Below are 20,490 nucleotides of genomic sequence, written 5' to 3' on the forward strand. Positions count from 1 at the left end.
GGAAGCAGCCCGCCACCCGCCTCCCCCCCACCAGCCCCACGAACCTCCAATTTGACTGCGAAAAGAATGACTAAAAGAATCACTAGTGCTAAATTAACGGAGCATGTAACGTCGTTAAATGTGCTAGCTTAAATTTCGCTGACGTTGGCTCATGTTCGCTGTTTTATCCTTATAAATTGAAGTCATGTTATGTTTTACAATTTTAAAGAGAACATTGGTAGAGTTTCAGATTTTAAAATTGAAGCATACAAGTCAGTACTTGTTTAATGTTTTGTACCGAACGGGGCACATTGCTTATGTCATTCTCCAGTGCAGTGACATGTACACACAGGCGGAACACACTCACCAGGCTGCACCCTGACACGCTGGACGTGCGCAGTGCACGCGCACACGTTACATGCATGCTCACACTGAACTCCACAAGGCGCTCTGTACACACGCACAGTACCCCGCGCACGTGCACACACTGTATGTACACACGCACTGCTTGAGGAGTCTGCTATGAAGCTTCCCTAGTACAGAGAAACACTGGCTTGAGTTTAAAGTAGGATACAATTCACATTTTTAAAGCATTTAAGTTCAGGATTAAAAGTGCCCTCAGAGACTTTTTTTAAAAAAATCTATATTAACGAGTTTTTAAACAACTGGTGTAATGGCTTTTTAAAAAGCATCTCTTGCTGAGTTAAAACAGTGAGTCTGATTGCTTTAATTGTGAACTCCCAGTCTCACAACGAGGAAGTGTTTTTAATTGTCCTCTTTTTTTCCCCTCTGAAACCCTGAAAGAAGCTGCTCTTGAGCTTTTAGAAGCCAGTCGTAGACGGGTCTTTTCCCCTCCCTTGTGAGTGGCGCGGCCCGTGCTCTGCTGTGCCGCACCGATGTCCCCTCCTGTCCTGTCCCTCTGTCCCTCTGTGGGTCTCAGGGTCACCTCCCTCCTGTCCTGTCCCTCTGTGGGTCTCAGGGTCACCTGCGGGCAGCAGAGAGTGAGGGACACGACTCCGCGCTCAAGCAGGCAGCAGAGAGTGAGGGACACGACTCCGCGCTCAAGATCGCGGACCTAGTCCCCGGCTAGTGGAGGGGCGGCGTCTGGGCTGCCCTGCTCTCTCAAACCCCGGCCTCTCCCGCAGGCGGAGATGCAGCTGTTCCTGCTCTTGTCTCTGCTGCTGGCCCCGGCACCTGGGTCCTCGGTGAGTGCAGCCCTGCCCGGCCCTGGGACAACATTGCTTGGGAAGCGAGAGCGAGGGCCTCGGCGGGAAGGTCGCCCAAGGCTGAGGACTGTGGAGGGTCCGCTCCGTGCTTCCTGGAGCTCACCCCGCCCCCACTCCTGGTGGTGGCGACAACCCTAAGAGAGGGCCAAGGTCGGGGAGAGTGGGGTGGGGAGGAGGCGAACCCTCAGCAGAGCCCCTTCAAAAAGAGGTGGGACCAGGAAGCCATCTGGTCAAGGTGCCCAGGACTGCCAGCCTGGCTGCAGGGGCGCAGTTTGCTGGAAAGGCAACTTTCTGGTGTCCTCCTCCTTCCGAAGGTGCTGGGGCCACGTTAATGCTGGGACCTCCTCCTGGGGTGGTCTTCCAAGGTGGAAGGGAGGGAGAGGGCCCTGCTGGCACCAGACAAGGTGCAGGGCTACTGGCTCATCCCACCAGATGCCTGCCACCTGCCTGGAACCAAACTCCTGCCCCTCAGCTGCTTAGGCCTAGAGGTTTGGGGTGCTAGCCATTCCCCGCCCCCGTTGGGATTAGCATCTGGAGCAGGGCTGTCAGTAGAACTTTCTGAGATGATGGAAGTGTATCTGTGCTGTCCAGTAAGATAGTCATGGTGTTCACGTGGCTACTGAGCACACGAAATGTGGCTGGCTACTGTAACTGAGGAACTGAATTTTTTATTTGACTTCATTTTAATGAAATAGCCACATGTGGCTCGTGGCTACCACATTAGTGCAAATTTAGAGAGAGGACACAAGAAGCCAAGTGGTGATCAGAGCAGCTGTTTCATTAACAGGAGTCGCATAGGAAAGAGCTCCCTGGAGAACACACATGGTTCCTGAGAAAATAGAGTCCTAGACTGCAGGACCTACCTTTGGAGGCAGGGCAGAGTCTGCAGAGCTGGAGTTGGTCCTGGAAGCTGCTCCCGCCAGATTCTGGCATTGGGCAGGACAGCAGGTTCAGAGGCAGCCAGACCCCACCCCACGCCTGGAGGGCTCTCCACAGGGCAGACACAGCCTGGCCCAGGCTTCTGTGAGGCAGGCGGGTGAGAGAGAAGGGACCCAGACCGTGCTGCCTTGGGGAGGGCTGAGGAAATGCCCCCCTCTGTGGAAGTGTAAGAAGAGCTGCAAGGGCCAGGCAGGGTGGACACCAGCGGCGGGCAGCGGGCGTCCACCAAGGCCCCAGCGACCCGCACGGGCTGCAGTCAGAGCAGTGGGTGGGCTAGAGCCCTCCTTCCTCATGTCCCCTCCACCACCTGCCAGCTTCCCACAGTCACCACTGCCGCTCCACGGTCCTTGCTCCCTAAATGCCACATCTGTGGTCTTCGGTGCGGGCTTCCTCTTGGTGACTGGCTGCATGAAGGCCACACCTCAGGTGAAGGGGCCACGGCGCCAGTGTGAAGACCCCAGGATGGAACCCAGAGCCACCTCCTAACAGCTGCGTGACCCTAAACAAATTACCTGGCTGTGGACTCTGTTAACTCGGGGTAATGATGCCCAGCCACAGGTTGCCATGCCAATGAAATGAGTCAAGGTCCACAAATGCCCTGGCTACTTGTAGTACTTTTTCCCTTAGAAACACTTGAGTAGCCCTCTCCCACCTGCTCTCCAGCAGTGGGCCTGCCCCACTGGAAACTCCCGCCCCTCCCCCACTGTCTGGGGGAGGGTGTGGCCCGGCTCACAGCTCAGCTCCCTGTTTCTGGTTCTAGCTGGGACAAGGCCTATGGTGGGAACCCCCAGCACTTCTCTGCTCTTCTAGTGCTGACGGGGGTCAGGTTGTGCAGAGCGAGTAGAGGATTAGGGAAGAGTAAAGCAGAGATGCCGCTCTGCCACCATGCCCTCCTCGCTGCCCCCACCCCCCAGCTGGTCAAGGGGAGGCCTCCTGAGGCAATGGACTTCCAGTCCCCTGATCTGCACACACTGACACCTGAGCACTTTGGGCAGCGGATCCCCTTGGGAATAGCGCAACAGGTAAGGGGGCTCCTGAGTAGCGCCAGGCAGGAGTTGCAGGAGTAGGTGGGGTGCCGAGCGCAGCAGGAGGCAGGTGAGGACAGGCCAGGGTGCGGGCGGACTGGACCAGCTCATTCTGGCCTCACCATCAGCTCGTGGTTTGGGTAATTATAGAAAAACAAAACGTGCCTGTGCCGCTTGTGGCTGAATGTGCTTTCTTTCCTCGGAGGGACAGTGTGGAGTAGTGGACAGGGCACAGTTCTAGGATCTGGCAAGCCAGGTGCCTCAATCCTGCCTGCTGGTGGCCCTAGGCAAGTGGATGCCTGCCTCACATTTGTAAGACTTGGTACTTAGAAGGCCCTGTGTTCAGGCCAGTCCTCCTCCCACCCCATCCTGCCCATCGCAAGATGGCTAGGTGACAGGGTGCCCTTTGTTGCCTCATCCACACCAGTTAGCCAAGCCTGCCTGGGGAAGGGTGGACTGGGGAGGCTCAGTGGCTGTGGTTCAGAAGCAAGAATGATATCGCAATAGGCCTTGGTCGGTGGTAATGAGTAACTAGACCAGGACTGGCAGAATGAGAAAATGACATGCCCCGCGGCCGTTTCCAGAATTCTTCTAACGCGGTGATGAGGCTGTGTGTGTTGGGGGGTTGCTGGCCAGCCCTGGAAAGTCGCTCTCCACCCCCAACACTCAATATCTTCCCCTTTTAAATGAGAACTTGATCAAGTAAATTTCAGTTTAAATATCATTAAGAGAACACTTTGATATTCTGGTTCACTGGTTTTCAAGAGCTTGGCCATTTTGTCTCAGTTAGAACTGAAGGATAAATGATTTGAAGAGTGAAAGCTGAGACCTTTGATCTGGCCAGCCCTTCCGTCCTGGTTTTGTATGGGGTTCAGCAAATTTAGTGTGATTTGCTCTGAATCAGGGTTCTAGCTCTATTATAAAGCAAGAATAACTAGGTGTTTGGTATCAGAAGTGTTAGAGCTGAGCTGTGAGTGATCTGCCGGTGCCTAAACCGGTCCTCACCTTGAGGCCCTGTGAAGTGAAGTCGCTGGAGGCTCACAGAGGGAGGAAGCGCTTGCTTTCCCACATTAGGACTTGAGTTTTTAATCTGGAAAAGGGGAATGATTTTTTTTCCCCTAGAAATTCTTACATGGTGATCCCCTAAAATAAAGCCCCCTTCCAGCAAATAGGACATATTTCCAGTACACCTTCTGTTTCCTGGCAAAACAGTGAGGTCAAGTCTAACAGTGAGGTCAAGTCTAACACCTGTCCAGCTCCTTAGGACTCATCAGTGTCTCACTTAGTTCCCCCACTGAGGTGGGTGGGAGCAAAGGCCGGGGTGGGAAGCTGACCTACTGTTGTGTCCACTTGTTCCTATGTGGCTCCCTCTCTGCCTCGCCTTTTTTTTTGTTTAATCTATGCACTGGGGTAATAACACCCACCCACAGTTTGCCGTGCAGATGAAATAGTCAAAGTTCTCAAAGTGCCCTGGGTCCTATTAGGTGCCTTCTAAACACCTGCGTAGGCTTCTCCCTGCTCCTCTTCCGTGTGTGAACTCAGATGTCAGGTTGCTCTGAGGAGTAAATGAGAGAATGTGTGTAGCATATGGACTTCTGATGTCAGCTGCAAGGTGTCAGATCTTTCCGGTGGGAAACTGTATCCATTAGAATTCCTGCTATGGAGTCCTAAATAACAGTTCTTCAACAAGAGAGACTTGGTCCCTTTCTCACTTAAACACCCAGAGGTCAGAAGTCCAAGTATGTTCAGTCTCACAAAGTCCTCTAGGTCTAGAATCCTTCTATCTTTGCTTCACCATTTGAAGCCTCTTCCTAAATTACCTTATAGTCTATAAGGCTGCTTCAGCTCCAGCCATCACATCTGCTTTTTAACCAACAGGGCCAAGTACAGGAAGAAGAAAAAGGACAAATGCACATGCAAACTATGTCTTAAGGAGATTCCTGGAGGCTGGCAGGAAGAAACCATGACCTTCTCTCACCCCCCCGCATCCCCTCCATCCCCCCCACCACAAACACATAGGATTAGATTAACTTCTTATTTTAATAGGCCAGAGCCACAGAAACTTCTAGAAGCGAGGTCACCACATGAGGAAGAAGCGGGTGCAATAAGGGTTGGTGTGGCTTTTTCACTCTAGACCCTGGCTAAGCATGGCACTGCCTGGGGGAGACATTCCCTGCATGGGTGGAGCCCTGCCTACCTGGCAACCCACCCTGTCCTCGGTGGCTTTTTATATCTCCCTCCTGGAAGGGCCTGCTCTGGTGGCCCAGGGGCTCCCATGCAGGGGGATGTTTGCAGACCAGACTCTGTACAGGCCAGGGGATAGCATCGTCACGGGGGCGATTTCCCCACTGTGCCTGGCAAAGAGCTGGAGTTGCTGGTGGTGGCTACTTTGACAGAGGCAAAGGCCTGACTTCAGCTCCTTAGATGAAAGCTGGCTGATTCCATAAATGTACATGTTCAGGGTGCTGGTGGTGCTGCCAACTCCTAAGGGGCTGACTCTAGGAGAGACTGCCTCAGACTCCCAGATAGGCGGGGAGTGTTGTTTGTAGGCAGGAGCCTTGGGTCAGACTCTGAGTGGCGGCTCCGAGTCCTGACTCAGGTTTCTGAGTGTGTCTTCTCCTCCAGGCTCCCAAGATGAAGCGGCAGAGTGACACGTGGGGCTCCTGGGGTGATTGGAGCCCCTGCAGCCGGACCTGCGGAGTGGGCGTCAGCTTCCGGGAGCGCCCCTGCTACTCGCAGAGGTAGGGGAGGCTAGAATGGGTCAGCTTGTTAGAAGAGCAGACTTCTGGGCTGGATGTTCTAGGCCAGCGCTGGGTCACACAGGCAGAACCTACCACCCAATAGATTTATTCTGGAAGCAGCACGGAGTATTTGAAATCGAGTCATTTCCCATGTATTTTACACTCGATTGATTCCAACAATCAGACTTATTTTGGAGGAGCTGGAGCCATGCCTGCTCCACCTACCCCTGAGTCTCTAACTCTTAACACAGTGCGGGCATATGGCAGGTGCAATAAATTCTTGTTGAATTAATAATCTTCAGCAATGCTAACCTATGCAGTTTCTCTACCTTCAGCCCCTTTCTCAAGTATAGATATTTCCCGCTTCAAGTGACTTAAGACCCACTCTGTACACCACACTCTGATAGGTGCTGTAGAGGGGTGGGCACAAAAGAAGGGGTGATGACACCTTACCTGTCAGTGGGTTTAAATCACTGTTCCTGAGAACCTTGTGACGAGAAAGAGGTGAGATATTATTCTAAGTGCCTTGTAGTCATTTTCTCCTTAAATGGCAGAATAATCTTACCATGTATATATTACACCTTATTTTATTTCCATGGGCAGAATTTGGGGCTTCTCTGGAAATTTGCCTTCAGAGGCAGAGTGGCCCTAATTTAGACAAACTCCAGGATAGTTAGGCATCTGAGTCTCCTTCTCCTAAGTACAAACATGGGGCTCACTGCACCTACCTAAGGGCACCCCCCACATTGCCTTGCCACCTCTCTACCCCACTGGGGAGTCCCACAGAGGCTGGGGGGCCTTTGGGAGAGCCCCAGGAGGGGGTGGGGGTATTGGGTTGCAGGGATTGGGGCTTTCTGGTCCTCTTGTCCCACAGGAGAGATGGGGGCTCCAGCTGCGTGGGCCCTACCCGAAGCCACCGGTCTTGTCACACGGAGGTAAAGCCCATGTGGGGAGGGGAGACCAACTTTCCAGACCCCCCTACTCAGCTGACATCCGGGCCCCAGAGAGCCCTCCTGTCAGTGCGCAGCCAGCGCTGCCTGGGGAACCCCTTCCTCAGCCCTCAGAAAATCACAGAAATAACAGCTCTGACACCTTCCCCTCTAGCATCCCAAAGTCTGAAAGTGGCCCTGAGGGCCAGTCCGCCCCCCTGAAGCTGCAGCAGGGGTCAAGGACAGGACCGGACCTCCCCGGGACCAGTGGGGTGGACAGACCCCGGGGGTGACCCTACCTCCCCCTCCCTTGCCCCTTCTGCCCCTGCAGAGCTGCCCCGACGGTGCCCGAGACTTCCGGGCGGAGCAGTGCTCGGAGTTCGATGACCATGAGTTCCAGGGCCGGCGGTACAAGTGGCTGCCCTACTACGGGGGTAAGGGCAGGTGGCCTCCTACCTGGGCGCCCCTGCTGCCCCCGCCCCCGCAGTTTATCGTACTGGTCTTTTGAGGATCTTTTGAGAGATTGTACTGGTCTTTTGAGGATCTTTTGAGAGATCTTTTGGGGATCTCTTTTATACATTGACTTTTCATTTCACAATTCTTATTACCGTATTATAGACGCTTTGTCAATTACATCTATTTAAAAAAGTTACCGGTACGCCCAGCGCATGCGCATTGCAACGCAGCAGTGGCGGTCACCTCCAGGTCTCCGTCCTCTTTCCCGCCGTACATTTTCAAAGCCATGGCTGTGGCTATTGCCATTGTGAGCCCGGTTTTTGGCCCGCTTCGCAAAGCTCTCCTCGTGCTGCACAGAGGCTGGGTGAGGACGGAGTGCTGTGTTTGGGTGGCAAGGGGTTCATATACTCAGGATCTCGGGGGCCAGAGAGCGGGCTCTGGGTAACTTTGAGGAGGGTGTAGGTTGTTAATTTTTAGAGCAGCACAGTTCCAGAAAAAAAATGCTGTATGTAATTAAAACATTTAAAATGAGTCAAGATATCTTAGAATCATTCTTTTGAGTATTGGTTTTCACTGCTCACTACAAATGACTCCTGGAAACTGGCAGTCTGGGTTCCAAGTCACTGAACAGTTATATCCTGTGTGCGCTGTGGGGGGAGGGGGTCTTGGCTCAAGGGGGTGGCCCCAATGGGGGCCATTGGCATTCATTGCTCCTCCTGGGTCCTGAGGTGAGCATATGTTGAAAATAATTTAAATATATTCATATTGTAGAGAAATTGGAACACAGAAGAAAGGTTAAAAGGTCATAGAGAGATGCCTTCTTTGTTGAGGAGGTGATTACAATCCCCGTACCACTTTTGGGCTGATTAAACAATGTGTATGTAATAGTAGATAAATATGAAAATTAAAACAATATAAAAAATTTTAAAGGGGATCACTGCTAGCATTTCATTCTGTCCTTTTTCACATCGTTTTCTCTGTATGTGTTTACATATTTGTAATTGTGACACAGTACCATTTGCATTCTGTGTTATAAGTATCTTCCCACGTTACTGTATAGTGTTCATAATTAACAGCATTGTCGACATGCTAACATTCTATTGATAGGTAATAATTAGAGTTGCTGATGTCAACACTTGGGCTATTGTAACTAACGCTGAGACAATGTCTGGCTTTTTCTTTATTCTGTGATTTTTCTTTGACTCGATCCTCAGAGATGCAGTAGTTTTGTGGAGCTGGTCTCCTCGCCCTGGGATGGGGGTGGAACTCTGAGCCACTTGGGGCAGGCTGCTGCAAGGGCTTTTTCTCCCCCCACTTGGTGCTTCTGGCCCTGCCCACACTCCACTGTGGCAAGGGAAGGCCTTGAACCTCACTGGAATCTCAACTTTCCCCTCTTGTCTGCCCCAGCCCCAAACAAGTGTGAGCTGACCTGCATCCCCAAGGGGGAGAGCTTCTACTACAAGCACAGGGAGGCCGTGGTAGACGGGACGCCCTGCGAGCCTGGCAAACGAGATATCTGTGTAGATGGCAGCTGCCGGGTGAGTTGTGCCTTCCCCACCCCCACCCCGGTGCTGACATGGTGCTTATTGCAGGATGTCTCCCTGCCCTGCACCAGCAGGGCCAGTGGCCCTCATGAACTTGATGTCTTCTCAAGATTAACTTCTAAGGTGCCTTGAATCACAGATGCCCTGTGACCCTCCTACATTTGCCCTTTGAAAACTAGCCCATAATAAGAGCAATTCTTTGGGTGGCAAGTTACAGAAACCAGACTAAAAGTGACTTAAGGGAAAAAAGCCATCGAGGGACGGGCCGGCTGGTTGTAGGTGTCTGGATGATGCTGCTGGAAATCTCCTTGCCTTTTGGCTTTCCTCTGGTGGCTCAGCATTAGGGTCAGGCAGGTTCTTCCTGTGAGGGGTGAAGATGCCACCAGCAGCTCCAGGCTTCTGCTCTCCCAGCCTGCTGACTCCCCAGGAAAGGGCATCCCATTCCCAGGAGTTTCTGCGACCTGGGTCGCCTCTGATTTGTCTTGGCTTGGGGCTCCGTCAACCACTGTCTTTGAGCAAGGTGTGCAGCCCACTGATTTGTGCAAACCCATTATTGGGGAGCTTTATCCAAAATCTTCAGGATAGGAGGAGAGGTACTCCCACAGGAAGTGGTGTTACTAGAGAAGGGGGCGGGGATGCGTGCTGAGTGGGCGAAAGAGGTGGATGTCAGCCAAGGGCCAGACCCAAGGTTTACTGAACTCTCGTTATTTCTAGGCTGTGTAGTTCATCGGACAGTTTTTTCAAATTGTTGCAAGTCTCCAAAACATTTTCCAATATATTTATTGAAAAACATCTACGTGTAAGTGGACCTGTGAAGTTCAAACCTGTGCCGTTCAAGAGTCAGCCGTGGTTCCTGCTCCTCCTCGACCTGGTCAGGCAACCAGGGTTTGAATCCTGGGTGTCCATGACTCCCTCTGATGTCTCCCATCTCTCCCTCTTCTCTGCCTGGCAGCTTGTCGGCTGCGACCACAACCTAGATTCGTCAAAGCAGGAAGACAAGTGTCTGCAGTGTGGGGGTGACGGCACGACCTGCTATCCTGTCACAGGCACCTTTGATGCCAATGACCTCAGCAGAGGTGGGGTCTACAGACAGTTGAGACAAGGGTCTGTTGCCTGTCCCTTCCTTGCCTGTCTCTTGCTCTGGCTGTCACCCTCATGGCACTGAGAGGGTCTGATCTGGCCATGCCTAAAAGGCTTGAGATCACGGCTCAGGCTGAAGGCCAAACCCTCTCACAGGAGCCCATGGGCCCACACTAGGACCTCTGCCTCTCATCCAGGGTAGTCTCATACTGCTGTCACCTAGATGCCCTTCCTCATCCCTTTCCCCAGTGTCCCCATTTCTCCCCTTCCCTCTCCAGTCAGCTTGGGTGCCCAAGCCTGCCTGCCTTTCAGGCCTTTGCAAAGCCATTTCCTCCTGCAGGGACGCTCTTTCCAAAGCCACCCAGCCCTGCTGCCTCCTACTTGCCCTTCTCCATCCCCATCTGTTCTGCCATTTAGCGCCCTAAGGGACGACTCTTCTCTGTGACCTGGGTGGTCCCATGGTCTCCCTGTTTCCTCAGGCTACAATCAGATCCTTGTAGTTCCCATGGGTGCCACCAGCATTCATATCCAGGAGGTGGCTGCCAGCAGGAACTTCCTGGGTGAGGACAATTTGGGTCTGGGAGAGTTGGGGGCTGTGGCAGGGAAGTGGGTGGCCCTGGCAGCTGACGGGGGACTCACCCTGCACAGCGGTGAAGAGCATCCGTGGTGAGTACTACCTCAATGGGCACTGGACCATCGAGGCCGCCCGAGCCCTGCCTGTGGCCAGTACCATCCTGCACTACGAGCGGGGCACTGAGGGGGACCTGGCACCCGAGCAGCTCCATGCCCGTGGCCCCACCTCAGAGCCCCTGGTCATTGAGGTGAGCTGGGCTGGCAGGAGAGGTCTCGGGTAAAGGGGGTACCTGGTCCCCAGGAAATTGTAGTGGGTGCCCTAGGCCTGAAGCCCACAGGAGGGCTATGGGCCTCAATGAGGACCCCCCCGTGCAGCTCATCAGCCAGGAGCCCAACCCCGGCGTGCGCTACGAGTACCACCTGCCGCTGAATGCCCCTCGGCCTGGCTTCAGCTGGAGCCATGGCTCCTGGAGTGAATGCAGTGCTGAGTGTGGCGGAGGTGAGGGCTTGGCCCAGGGGAGGTGCTCCAGCCCCACGGGGGAAGTGGACAAGTAGATGAGACATCTGCGTGTCATGAGGGTCACCCTGGGGAAACCCAGGGGTTGGGGGACTCCGTGAAGGGCCCCACCTAAGCTAAGAGAACCCGGGAGAACTCCCGGAGCTGTGGCAGCTCGTAGGAGATGGTACTCCACTGACAGAGTCAGGGCCTGGAGCCGATGACCAGCTGTCAAGATGGGGCTCGGTCACTCACAGAAAAACTCTCTGAGCCTGTTTCATTATCTGTAATTGGGGATGATCATGGCACCTGCCCCAGGGGGTCATTTTAGGCTTAATCAAGATGGCAGTTGGGCTGTGTCCAGAATGGTGCCTGGCCCAGAGAATACATTTGGTGAACATTGACTGACCAGCTGCCCACTACGGCCGCCGGGCCTCTGCAGGTCACCAGTCCCGCCCCGTGTTCTGCACCACCGACAATGAGGTCTACCCTGACCCCATGTGCCAGCACCAGCCACGGCCGGCCAGTCACCGCCTCTGCAGCTCTCACCCCTGCCCACAGACCAAGCGGTGAGGCCCTTGCCAGCCCCATCCCGTCCTCGCCCATGGAAGGGCCCAAGCCCTTGGGTGGGAGGGGGTGGGGTTCCCAGGCTGCTTTACGTGTTGAACAAAGAAGTTGGGTGGCTCAGGGCTTCCCACTGCTGTGACTGGAGTAGGGGGAGGCAGCTGTCACTGTTCTGTCTACCCTGTGTGCACGCACAGTGCCCAGAATGTCCAGGCTGGTGGCAGGGGGGTTGGGAAGGTACTGGAGGCCCCATCTGTCTGAGTCGTCAGGGCACTTGGCTCAGCAGATGCCCAGGAGTGGGCCAGGGATTGGGGGCGTCTGCAATGCCTTTGTTCCTGCACAAAGGACCTCTTACCTGCACCAGCCCAGAGCGTGGCGCCCTGCTGGGGCCCAGCCTGCATGTAGGAACAGGTAATCTGCAGTCCAAGGCTCCCTGCAGGGCTGGTGCAGTCCTTCAACCATCACAGGCTTGGCGCCACCTGGCCTCGCGGGATGGTGGTGGGCTTGGCTTTGCATGTGCTGTGGGCACTGCCCAGAGGTCCTGGTGCCCCAGGGCCAGGCAGAGCCACTCCAGGCCACTCCACACATGGGCGAGCATGGCCCTTCTGGGAGATACCCACAACTAAGGTCAAACGCTGGGGGAATAGAGTCTGGCTGGGAGTGACAGGGGACCTGGTGAGAAGGAGAAAGGGAGATGCAGATGAGGGCATGAATGCTGAGAGGGAGGCAGCCAGCTTCGTGTTGTAGGCCCCCGTGTGCGGTGCTGGGCAATGGTGAGCAGGGCCCAGGGCTTGGCCTTTGTGCAGAGCTCTTTGTCCCCCGGCCGCACAGGCCCAGATGTTCAGAAGACAGGGCAGGTTGGGGAAGGGGTCCCCAGTTCACTCCTGTGTGAGAGAGCTGGCGCCCCGTCAGGCCTGGGCTTTGGCCCCCTGCTATCTGGGCCCGCCTTACAGATTCCCAATTCCTGCTTCCTGCCAGCTGGAAGACTGGGCCCTGGGCACCCTGCTCGGCCTCCTGTGGAGGTGGCTCCCAGTCCCGCTCCGTCTACTGTGTCTGGTCTGATGGGGCTGGCGTCCAGGAGGCCGTCAAGGAGGCTGAATGTGCAGGTCTGCCTGGGAAGCCCCCAACCACACAGGCTTGCAACCTGCAGCGCTGCGCAGCCTGGAGCACGGAGCCCTGGGGAGAGGTGATGCCCCTGCCAGGGCCCGGGGCGGGGGTGGGGGAATCAGGAGCCGGGTTGTGGGCCTGGGGCAGCAGCAGGACAGGGTTGGAGGGCTTGTTCTCCGCCATGGTAACAGATCCCGGTAAAGTGACCTGACGGTTAGTTGTGGAAGCTGTGGCCAAGGCTGGGACAAGGAGCAGGTGCTTGGACTCCTACTCCAGTGCTCTTCGTCCTTCTCTAGGATCCCGGGACACATTGTTTGGGGACAAGGGAAGGGCTGGCATTGTCTGGGGCTACTGGTCACTGCTTCCAGCACCTACAGATGTCTAAGTTGCTAATGAGGGAATATGGAAAACACACCTCAGCCTGGTGTTAACAGCCATGGTTCAGGCTGTGTGACCTCAGGGGAGTGACTCAGGCTTTCTGGGCCGGGGAGCTGGACAAGGGCCGTAGGGTGCCGTCTGCCCTCCATGCCAGGCCAGTAGGCCTCCAGCTGCCCAGACCAGCGTGGCTCCTCTGGGCGAGGACAAGCTCTCGCTGATGGCCTGGTCCTTACAGTGCTCTGTCAGCTGTGGTGCCGGGGTCCGGAGAAGGAGCATCACTTGCCAGAGTGCTGAGGGGTCGCTGCTCCCTGCCACAGCATGCCACTTGCAGGACCAGCCGCCTCTCACTGAGCCCTGTGTGCATGACGACTGTTCCCCCCTCAATGACCAAGCCTGGCACATAGGCACCTGGGGTCTAGTGAGTGCTTGCCTCCCCCCATACCTGCTGCTCAGTGCTGGTCCCCTGGGTCTCTGGCGGGCTGCACACATGCCTATTCTTGGATCCAACATGCGTTACCAGGCACCTTCCTCCCACTTACCTTCCTCTCTTCCTCCCACCTCTCTCCCACGCTCCCTTTAGTACCGCTTCCCCACCCCACCCCCACCTTTAGGGTCTCACCCTACGCATGTGTGTTTTCTCTTCCCACTCCCACTCATGGGCCCCAGTGCTCCAAGAGCTGCAGCTTGGGCACTCGGAGGCGCCAGGTCATCTGTGCCATTGGGCCACCCAGCCGGTGTGAGAGCCTGAAGCTGTGGAAGCCTGCAGACGTGGAGCCCTGTAACACACAGCCTTGTCATCTTCCTCCCGGTAAGGACAGGAAGGGTAGAGCCCGGCCCAACCGCTTTCCCTGTTAGAACCTAACCAGCACTTCCTGCCGCTGGGCCTTTGTGCTGTGTCAGCCACCTGGACAGCTCTCCTCCCACATCTTCCTCTGCTGAAGCCGTCAAACCCAGCTCTGTGCAATCTCACGAGCCACCCCTGTTCTTCTCCCACAGAGGGAGCATCCCGTACCCTACCCCCATAGCTTACTGTCACTCTTAGGTTAGTGTCCTTGTGCTGCTGCGTTGTATATGGCTTGTTAGGCTTACTAGCTATAAGCTTCTCGAGGGCCAGGTACCTGATTTCCTTATTCCTGTTTATACCACTCACAGAACTTAACTAGCATGTGCGAGGTACTCAGTGTTTGTTGAATGACTAAATGGCTGAATACAGAGCAAGGGGGTGGTCCAGGAAAGATTGTCTTTATATACTGTTTCTGCCTCTGTCTTCCCCTTTCCCCTCCCTCGCATCCCCACTGAGAAATAAGGTGTCTCAGGCATGAGGAGTCACCAGAGGAAAGGATAGAGAAGCCAGCACTTGTTTGGTGTGAGGATTTGACGTTGAGGAAGGGCGTGGGTTGGGCTGAGCTGGACAGGGTGGGTGGTGGCCTTCCGACACTACAGAGGAGTGTTTGGCCCTGACGTGTTAGTGATGAGGGCGGTAGGATTCCGCTGGAGGCACATGGCAGTGTGGCTGAGAACCAGTGGCTTGGAGTCAACAGCTAACCTAAATCCTCTCTGGCTCTCAGTCTGCCCATCTGTACAGCGAGGTTACTAAGTGACTCTCCAGGCTTGTGGTGAGTCCCTGGCAGTGTCTGCACACACAGTACTTGAGAAGCAAGGTGTCAGCTGTGATGGTGGGGAGGCTGTGTGGAGGCCCTGGGGCCAGGCTCCCGGGTTCCTCAGCATGGGTTTCATGGGGCAGGAGGATCCTCGGGCTCCTATGAGTGCAGCTCCCTAGAGCCACTCAGTGTCCAAGGCCCCAGGACGCCTTCCTGGAGGAGGTGTCCATGATTCGTGTAAGTAGGAAGGAAGGAATTGGAGACAGAATTTCAGGCCAGGCTGAGTTGTTAAAGAAATAACCTTCATTGCTATTTTTATAATTATAAAAATAATGTATGTTCATTGTGGAAATTTTGGAGAAATCAGAATAGTATGTAGAAACGTCAGTTCCCCTTGACCCTATCCATTAGTGGGATAAATCTCTAGTGTAATATGTGTGTGGCTTTGTATCTGCTTTTTCTCTTTAATGCCATTTGGCATGTGAACATTTTCCAGTGTCACGATTTCTCAGGGTTTCGCAGAAGTCCATGACGGGTGAGAATTGAGGTGATTTCTGGTGGTCTGGGGACTGTAACTAATGTCGAAGTGCATTCTGGCGCATGCTCTGCGGAGGAGGGGCCGGGGTTCTTGCACCCTGCCTGCAGCTGCAGCCTCTGCTTCCTCCTCTTTCTGGAGCAGCGCTCCATCAGTAGAAATAGAGTGCCAGCCACATGTGTCATTTAAAAATTTTCTGAGAGCCACATTAAAAAAGTAAAAAAAAAAAAAAAACACAGTTAGTTAATAATATATTTTATTTAACCCAGTAAAATATTTTTAATGTGTGATCAATAGAAAAATAATGGGATATTTTACATTCTTTTTTTCACAAGATTTAAAAATAATTAAATCTTGGAAATTCGATGTATAGTTTACACTTCAGCACATCTGCATTCAGATGCTAATCCTTCACTGGTATACTGGATCTAGATTTAGATTTCATAAATGTGCAGTTGACGGAGTAGATACTACCCACGTTGTTTCAAACATGGTGGGGTGGTTTCCTATACGTGAATCAAGTCTCAGTGTTTAAATTTAAAATAAAATTAATCTTAAAGAATGTAACTCTGGCCACATTTCAAGTACTGAACAACTCTGAGACCAGTCGGGGCCCCAGAACCAGCCCTCAACCCCAGCAGTGTGTGTGGGGGCGGGCAGGAGGTCTGTCCAGGGGGTGGTTGGTGTGCTGAGAGCTGGAACCATGCTGAGGGCTGCAGGTTGAATTTGTCTAATACAACCCAGGGGAGCCATTCAAACTGGGTACCTGCCTGAGGGTCAGACTGAAGTGGAGACAGTGGGGAAGCAAGAGTCTGGTGGGAAGCAGGCGGCAGAAATTCAAACGCTAGGAAGAGCAAGAAGGACTTGGCACTGGCCCTGCAGAGCCTGATGCCCAGAGGGTGTGCAGGGGAGAGATGCTGGACTTTAAGCCTGAAAAGATAGAAGGGTCACAGGATGGGGAAGCCAGAGGCAGGATGGGCTTGGCAGGAAGGCGCCTCTCACCTTGAATTTAAAAGGAGAGAAGGCAGAGATTCCCAGGAGGGCGGGGGCTGAATGCAGGGCCAGAGAGAATGTGGGTAGGAGATGATAGAACTGGGAAGAGAATTTGAATCGGCCTCCGTGGAGGTTTTGGCCTGGGTGGAGTAAGCAATCAAATGAAAACAAGGATTTGACCACATGTCTGCTGGAGTCTTCCAGCCCTAGATTATTATTTTTTAAATATTCCCTGGAGACTGGCTAGATGCAGTCCATATGGGAATGGAATTTTCACTTTTTAAAATAACTTTATTCCATTATGTAGTAATATGCTTAAACAGAAGGAAGGGACCCCACCCACGCCCACCCCACACACACACGTGAAGCACTCAGAAACTTTCACTGTGAATGTTAATATTCTGCGAGTCTTCTTTTATGTACCATTAAATTCCTTTTGTCTTAATTTTCTTAGCCATTTGCATTTTTTCTCCATTTTATGATTTAAAAAATCTTTTAAATAACTTTATTATGGTGGTTAAATATCATGTACCATAAAATTCACCCATTCTCATGATTTTTAGTAAATTTACCTCGTTGGACAATAAGATGATGAAAAATTTTAAACATACAGAGAAGTTGAACTATATAGTGAGCAGCCATGTTCCCACCTTCTAAAGTCTACAGTTAACCTTTCGTTATATCTGCTTTTTCATTTTCTATCCTCTCTTTATTCTTTCATCTACCAATCCAATTACATTTAATATGAAATCTTTTTATTGAGGTAAAATTCACATAACATACGGTTAACCATTTTTAAGTGTAAAATCTGGTGTTATTTGGTGTATTCGCAACATTGTGCAACCACCAGCTGCCCTCTATTTTCAAAAATTTTCATCATGCCATACAAGCACCTGTACTGATTACATAATCACTTCTCGTTAACCGTAAGCTCCTTCCTTGGGAACCTGATTTCCTTTCTGTCTTTATGGATTAGCCTATTCTGGATTTCATCACAGAAAAGGATCAGTAGACTTTTTGTGCCTGGCTTCTTTCACTTAGCAGAATGTTTCTGAGGTTCATCCAAGTTGTAGCATGCATCAGCACTTCATTCAATTTTATGGCTGAATCACATTCAATTTTATGGATACCCTACAGTTTGTTTATCCATTCATGTGCTGATATTTAGGTTATTTCTGCCTTTTGCCTATAATGAATAAAGCTGCTGTAAACATTTCTGTGTAAACATAGGTTTTCATTTCTTTCGGGTTTGTACCTAGGAGTGGAACTTATGGGCCAAATGGTGATTCCATATTTAACTCTTTGAGCTGCCAAACTGTTTGCACAGTCTCTGCATCACTTCACGCCCACCGGCAATGAGTGACAGTTCCAGTTTGTCTATATCCTCACCAAGGCTTGTTTCTGACTTTTGATTAGGGCCTTCCTAGGGGGTACAAAGTAGTATCTCATGACTTTGATAGCATTTCCTTAATGACTAATGATGTCGAACATCTTTTCACGTACTTGTTGGCCGTTGGTATATCTTCTTTGGAGAAAAGTCTGTTCAAGTTCTTTGCCCATATTTTAGTGGGATTGCTTTTGCATCTAATTTAAAAAAATGTATTACTGTTTTTGTTGTTGGGATCAAACATAGATGCTATTTTTATATCTGCCTTTTCTTTTTGCTGTACATGTAATATAAGCATTTTTCTGTGTGATTAAGGACTTTTGAAATGTGGGAAGGGTATTTTATGAAACCACAGGTACTGCTCACGTCACCTCTGTCCTGGGCTCCCCTGGCCCTGCCTGAGTGGCAGGGCGGGCACTAACATTGGTCAGGCCTGACCATGGCTCGGGCCCACTCTTCTCTGTTTCCCTATACCCCACCTGGACCGCCCTGGCCCCCTGCAGAAGTCCCCAGCGTGCAGGATGTACACGCCAGCCCCAGGGTTCCCTGGATGTCTTTGGGTCGGGAGGCCCCTGCCTCAGGTGAGAAGCTTGGTGGAAGCCCCCAACCCAATGTCCTGAAGATGGAGGTTGAGGGTGGGGGTGAGTGGCTTAGGGAGGATGGAGAGAGGTGGGTCTGATGCGGACACATGGAGGTGAGGAGCCAGGTAGACATATAATGTGATTTTGCTTCTTCCTCTTTCTAGATTCCAGAGACCAGTGGTGGGCTCCCCGGGAGCAGCCCTCAGCCCGGGGTAACCCCAGAGGAGACCTGAGCCCCCATCTGCCAGCCCCAGGTCCAGCGCCTTCTCTGCAGCAGATGCCACAGCAGCAGCCCCTGCGGTCTGGCTCCTGGCCCCATGACTGCAGACACAGCACCCATGGGTGCTGCCCTGATGGCCACACCGCATCTCTTGGGCCACAGTGGCAAGGCTGCCCTGGAACCTCTTGTCAGCAGAGCAAGTAGGTGCCTCTTCCTCCTCGGACCAGGGGAAAGAGGGAGGTGTGTGAGCGAAGGTGTGTCCGATGGGCAGAACAGCGTCTCTGCTCCCACGGGGTGGGGTGGGCTTGCCCGGCTCAGGAATGGGACCACGGAGGTGTCGTCTCTGAGCTGCCCTGAGTGTGATTAAAGACTTTTGAAATGTGGGAAGAGTGTTTTATGAGATCATAGATACTGTTTGTGTCACTTCCGCTGTCCTGGGTTCCCCCGGCCCTGCCTGAGCGGTGGGGTGGGAGCAAATGCTGGCCGCGGCTCAGGCCCTCTCCTCTCCTCTCCATCCTCAGGACGTGCCTTCCCCTTGCCGAGCTTTCTCCTATGCTGAGACGGGTGAAAAGCCTGCTTTCTCTGCAAAGTCAGCCTGTGGAGGTGTAGCCTGAGGCCTAGGAAGGCACACGGGGTAGAATTCTAGCTCACCATCCAAACCAGGCTCCCGGGAGCTCCCTCAGGGGCTGGGGTGCTAAGGGCCCAAACTTTGGGGCCAGTGGCCTGGGGGTGATTTTCAGCTCAGTCACTTACTGGCTGTGACTGGGTGACTTGGGGCAAGTTACTTAACCTCTCTGATCTTGGCTTCCTCTGCTGGAAATGATGACAGCCACTGGCTGGGGTGACTGAGGATGAAATGAGTCATACAGTGCTTGGTACATGGAGGGGCTTAGATCCGTTCCTCCGTTCACCTTCAAGTCCTGGTTGTGGAGGTGGAGTAAGTGTGAGATCCTCTGACACGCCTTCTGCCCCCATCTCCTGGGACTTTGTAAAAACTCCCCGGGAACCAGATATTCAGGGAGGCTCGGGTTCATTTCTTCCTCCTCATTTTTGTGGCAGGATGTGTGAGTTGAGGATTTGCCAATTATTAGGGCTACGACTCTGCTTATCGTGTTACCATGGCCCTCCCCGGCGGCCGCCACGTGGTTGGTAGACGTGGTGAGACTGCGGTACGCAGGATGCTGTGCCCTGCACGCGGGGACATGCCGTCTCCCACTCAAATCCTCACCTGGTCAGCCCCCTGTGCAGGGAGCCTCGGAAGCTCAGGGTCCCTGAAAGGGAGGGGATCAGAGCTGGGTGGTGAGGGGAGGGCTGTGTGATGTCTGTCTAGGTATGGGTGCTGCCCTGACGGGGTGTCTGCGGCTGAGGGGCCCCATCAAGCCGGCTGTGCAAGGTCTTATGGTGGCAACAGCGCCAGGAGCAGGCTGGGGTCGAGAGCAGTGGCCTCCACAGTAAGTGTCTCGTTCATGTGGGGGGCAGGAGTCCAGCTCCGATCCTGCTCAGTGCCACTGGGCAGCTTTGGTCTTTGAGGAAGGAGGTCCCTGAAGCCTGTCGGCCTGGGCTGTCCTCTCGAGGGCACAGTTTCAGAGATGGTCTGGGATGGGGGTTTCATCCGACATTCTCCTGGCTTTTGATCTCCCCTCCCAGGGCTGGGGTCATGCGCTGTGGGCTCACAATTCTGTCTGTCCCTCTTCCTACCATCCTCCCCCAGGCAACCTAGAGTCCCCAAGAACTAGACCTATCCCCAACTTCCTCCATAGGCCCCCCAGGCGCACCAGCCCCAGGCCCAGGAGAATGAGCCCAGTGAGTGCCGGGGCTCCCAGTTTGGCTGTTGCTATGACAGTGTGGCTTTTGCAGCAGGCCCTTTCGGAGAAGGCTGTGTGGGCCAGCCCAGCTACGGTGAGTGGATGCCCTTTCTCGTCCTTGCTGGGGGATGGGCTCTGATCCCGCTGTGTCCCCCACCCCCATCCAGAGCCAAAGCTCTTCCTACTGGCTCAGTTGTTCATTCATTTCTTCCATGAATATTTATTGATTACCTATTAGGTGCCAGGCCAGAGAACATGGCTAGATTGTTCTCATTTCCAACAGTTTGCACTGAGGCCATCTGGCTGCTGTGGGAGTTGGGGAGAGTTGTAG

General features: G+C 53.3%; 1 protein-coding gene across 1 annotated transcript in view; it reads left to right on the plus strand.

Moving 5' to 3' along the window:
• The first annotated feature begins 1,130 nt into the window (after positions 1-1,130).
• The window catches only part of PAPLN (papilin, proteoglycan like sulfated glycoprotein), a 36,668-nt gene continuing 17,308 nt past the window's right edge, over positions 1,131-20,490 (plus strand). Inside the window, exons 1-16 of the mRNA XM_025042111.1 lie at positions 1,131-1,184; positions 5,795-5,910; positions 6,785-6,845; positions 7,171-7,273; positions 8,703-8,833; positions 9,792-9,915; positions 10,568-10,740; positions 10,868-10,991; positions 11,431-11,557; positions 12,531-12,738; positions 13,273-13,455; positions 13,704-13,845; positions 18,057-18,134; positions 18,299-18,554; positions 19,685-19,805; positions 20,115-20,253. Coding sequence (XP_024897879.1) covers positions 1,131-1,184; positions 5,795-5,910; positions 6,785-6,845; positions 7,171-7,273; positions 8,703-8,833; positions 9,792-9,915; positions 10,568-10,740; positions 10,868-10,991; positions 11,431-11,557; positions 12,531-12,738; positions 13,273-13,455; positions 13,704-13,845; positions 18,057-18,134; positions 18,299-18,554; positions 19,685-19,805; positions 20,115-20,253 — 2,140 coding nt within the window. The remainder of the gene's footprint in view (positions 1,185-5,794; positions 5,911-6,784; positions 6,846-7,170; positions 7,274-8,702; positions 8,834-9,791; positions 9,916-10,567; positions 10,741-10,867; positions 10,992-11,430; positions 11,558-12,530; positions 12,739-13,272; positions 13,456-13,703; positions 13,846-18,056; positions 18,135-18,298; positions 18,555-19,684; positions 19,806-20,114; positions 20,254-20,490) is intronic.

Source organism: Pteropus alecto, unplaced genomic scaffold, assembly GCF_000325575.1.
Source record: "Pteropus alecto unplaced genomic scaffold, ASM32557v1 scaffold8, whole genome shotgun sequence".
NCBI lineage: Eukaryota > Metazoa > Chordata > Mammalia > Chiroptera > Pteropodidae > Pteropus > Pteropus alecto.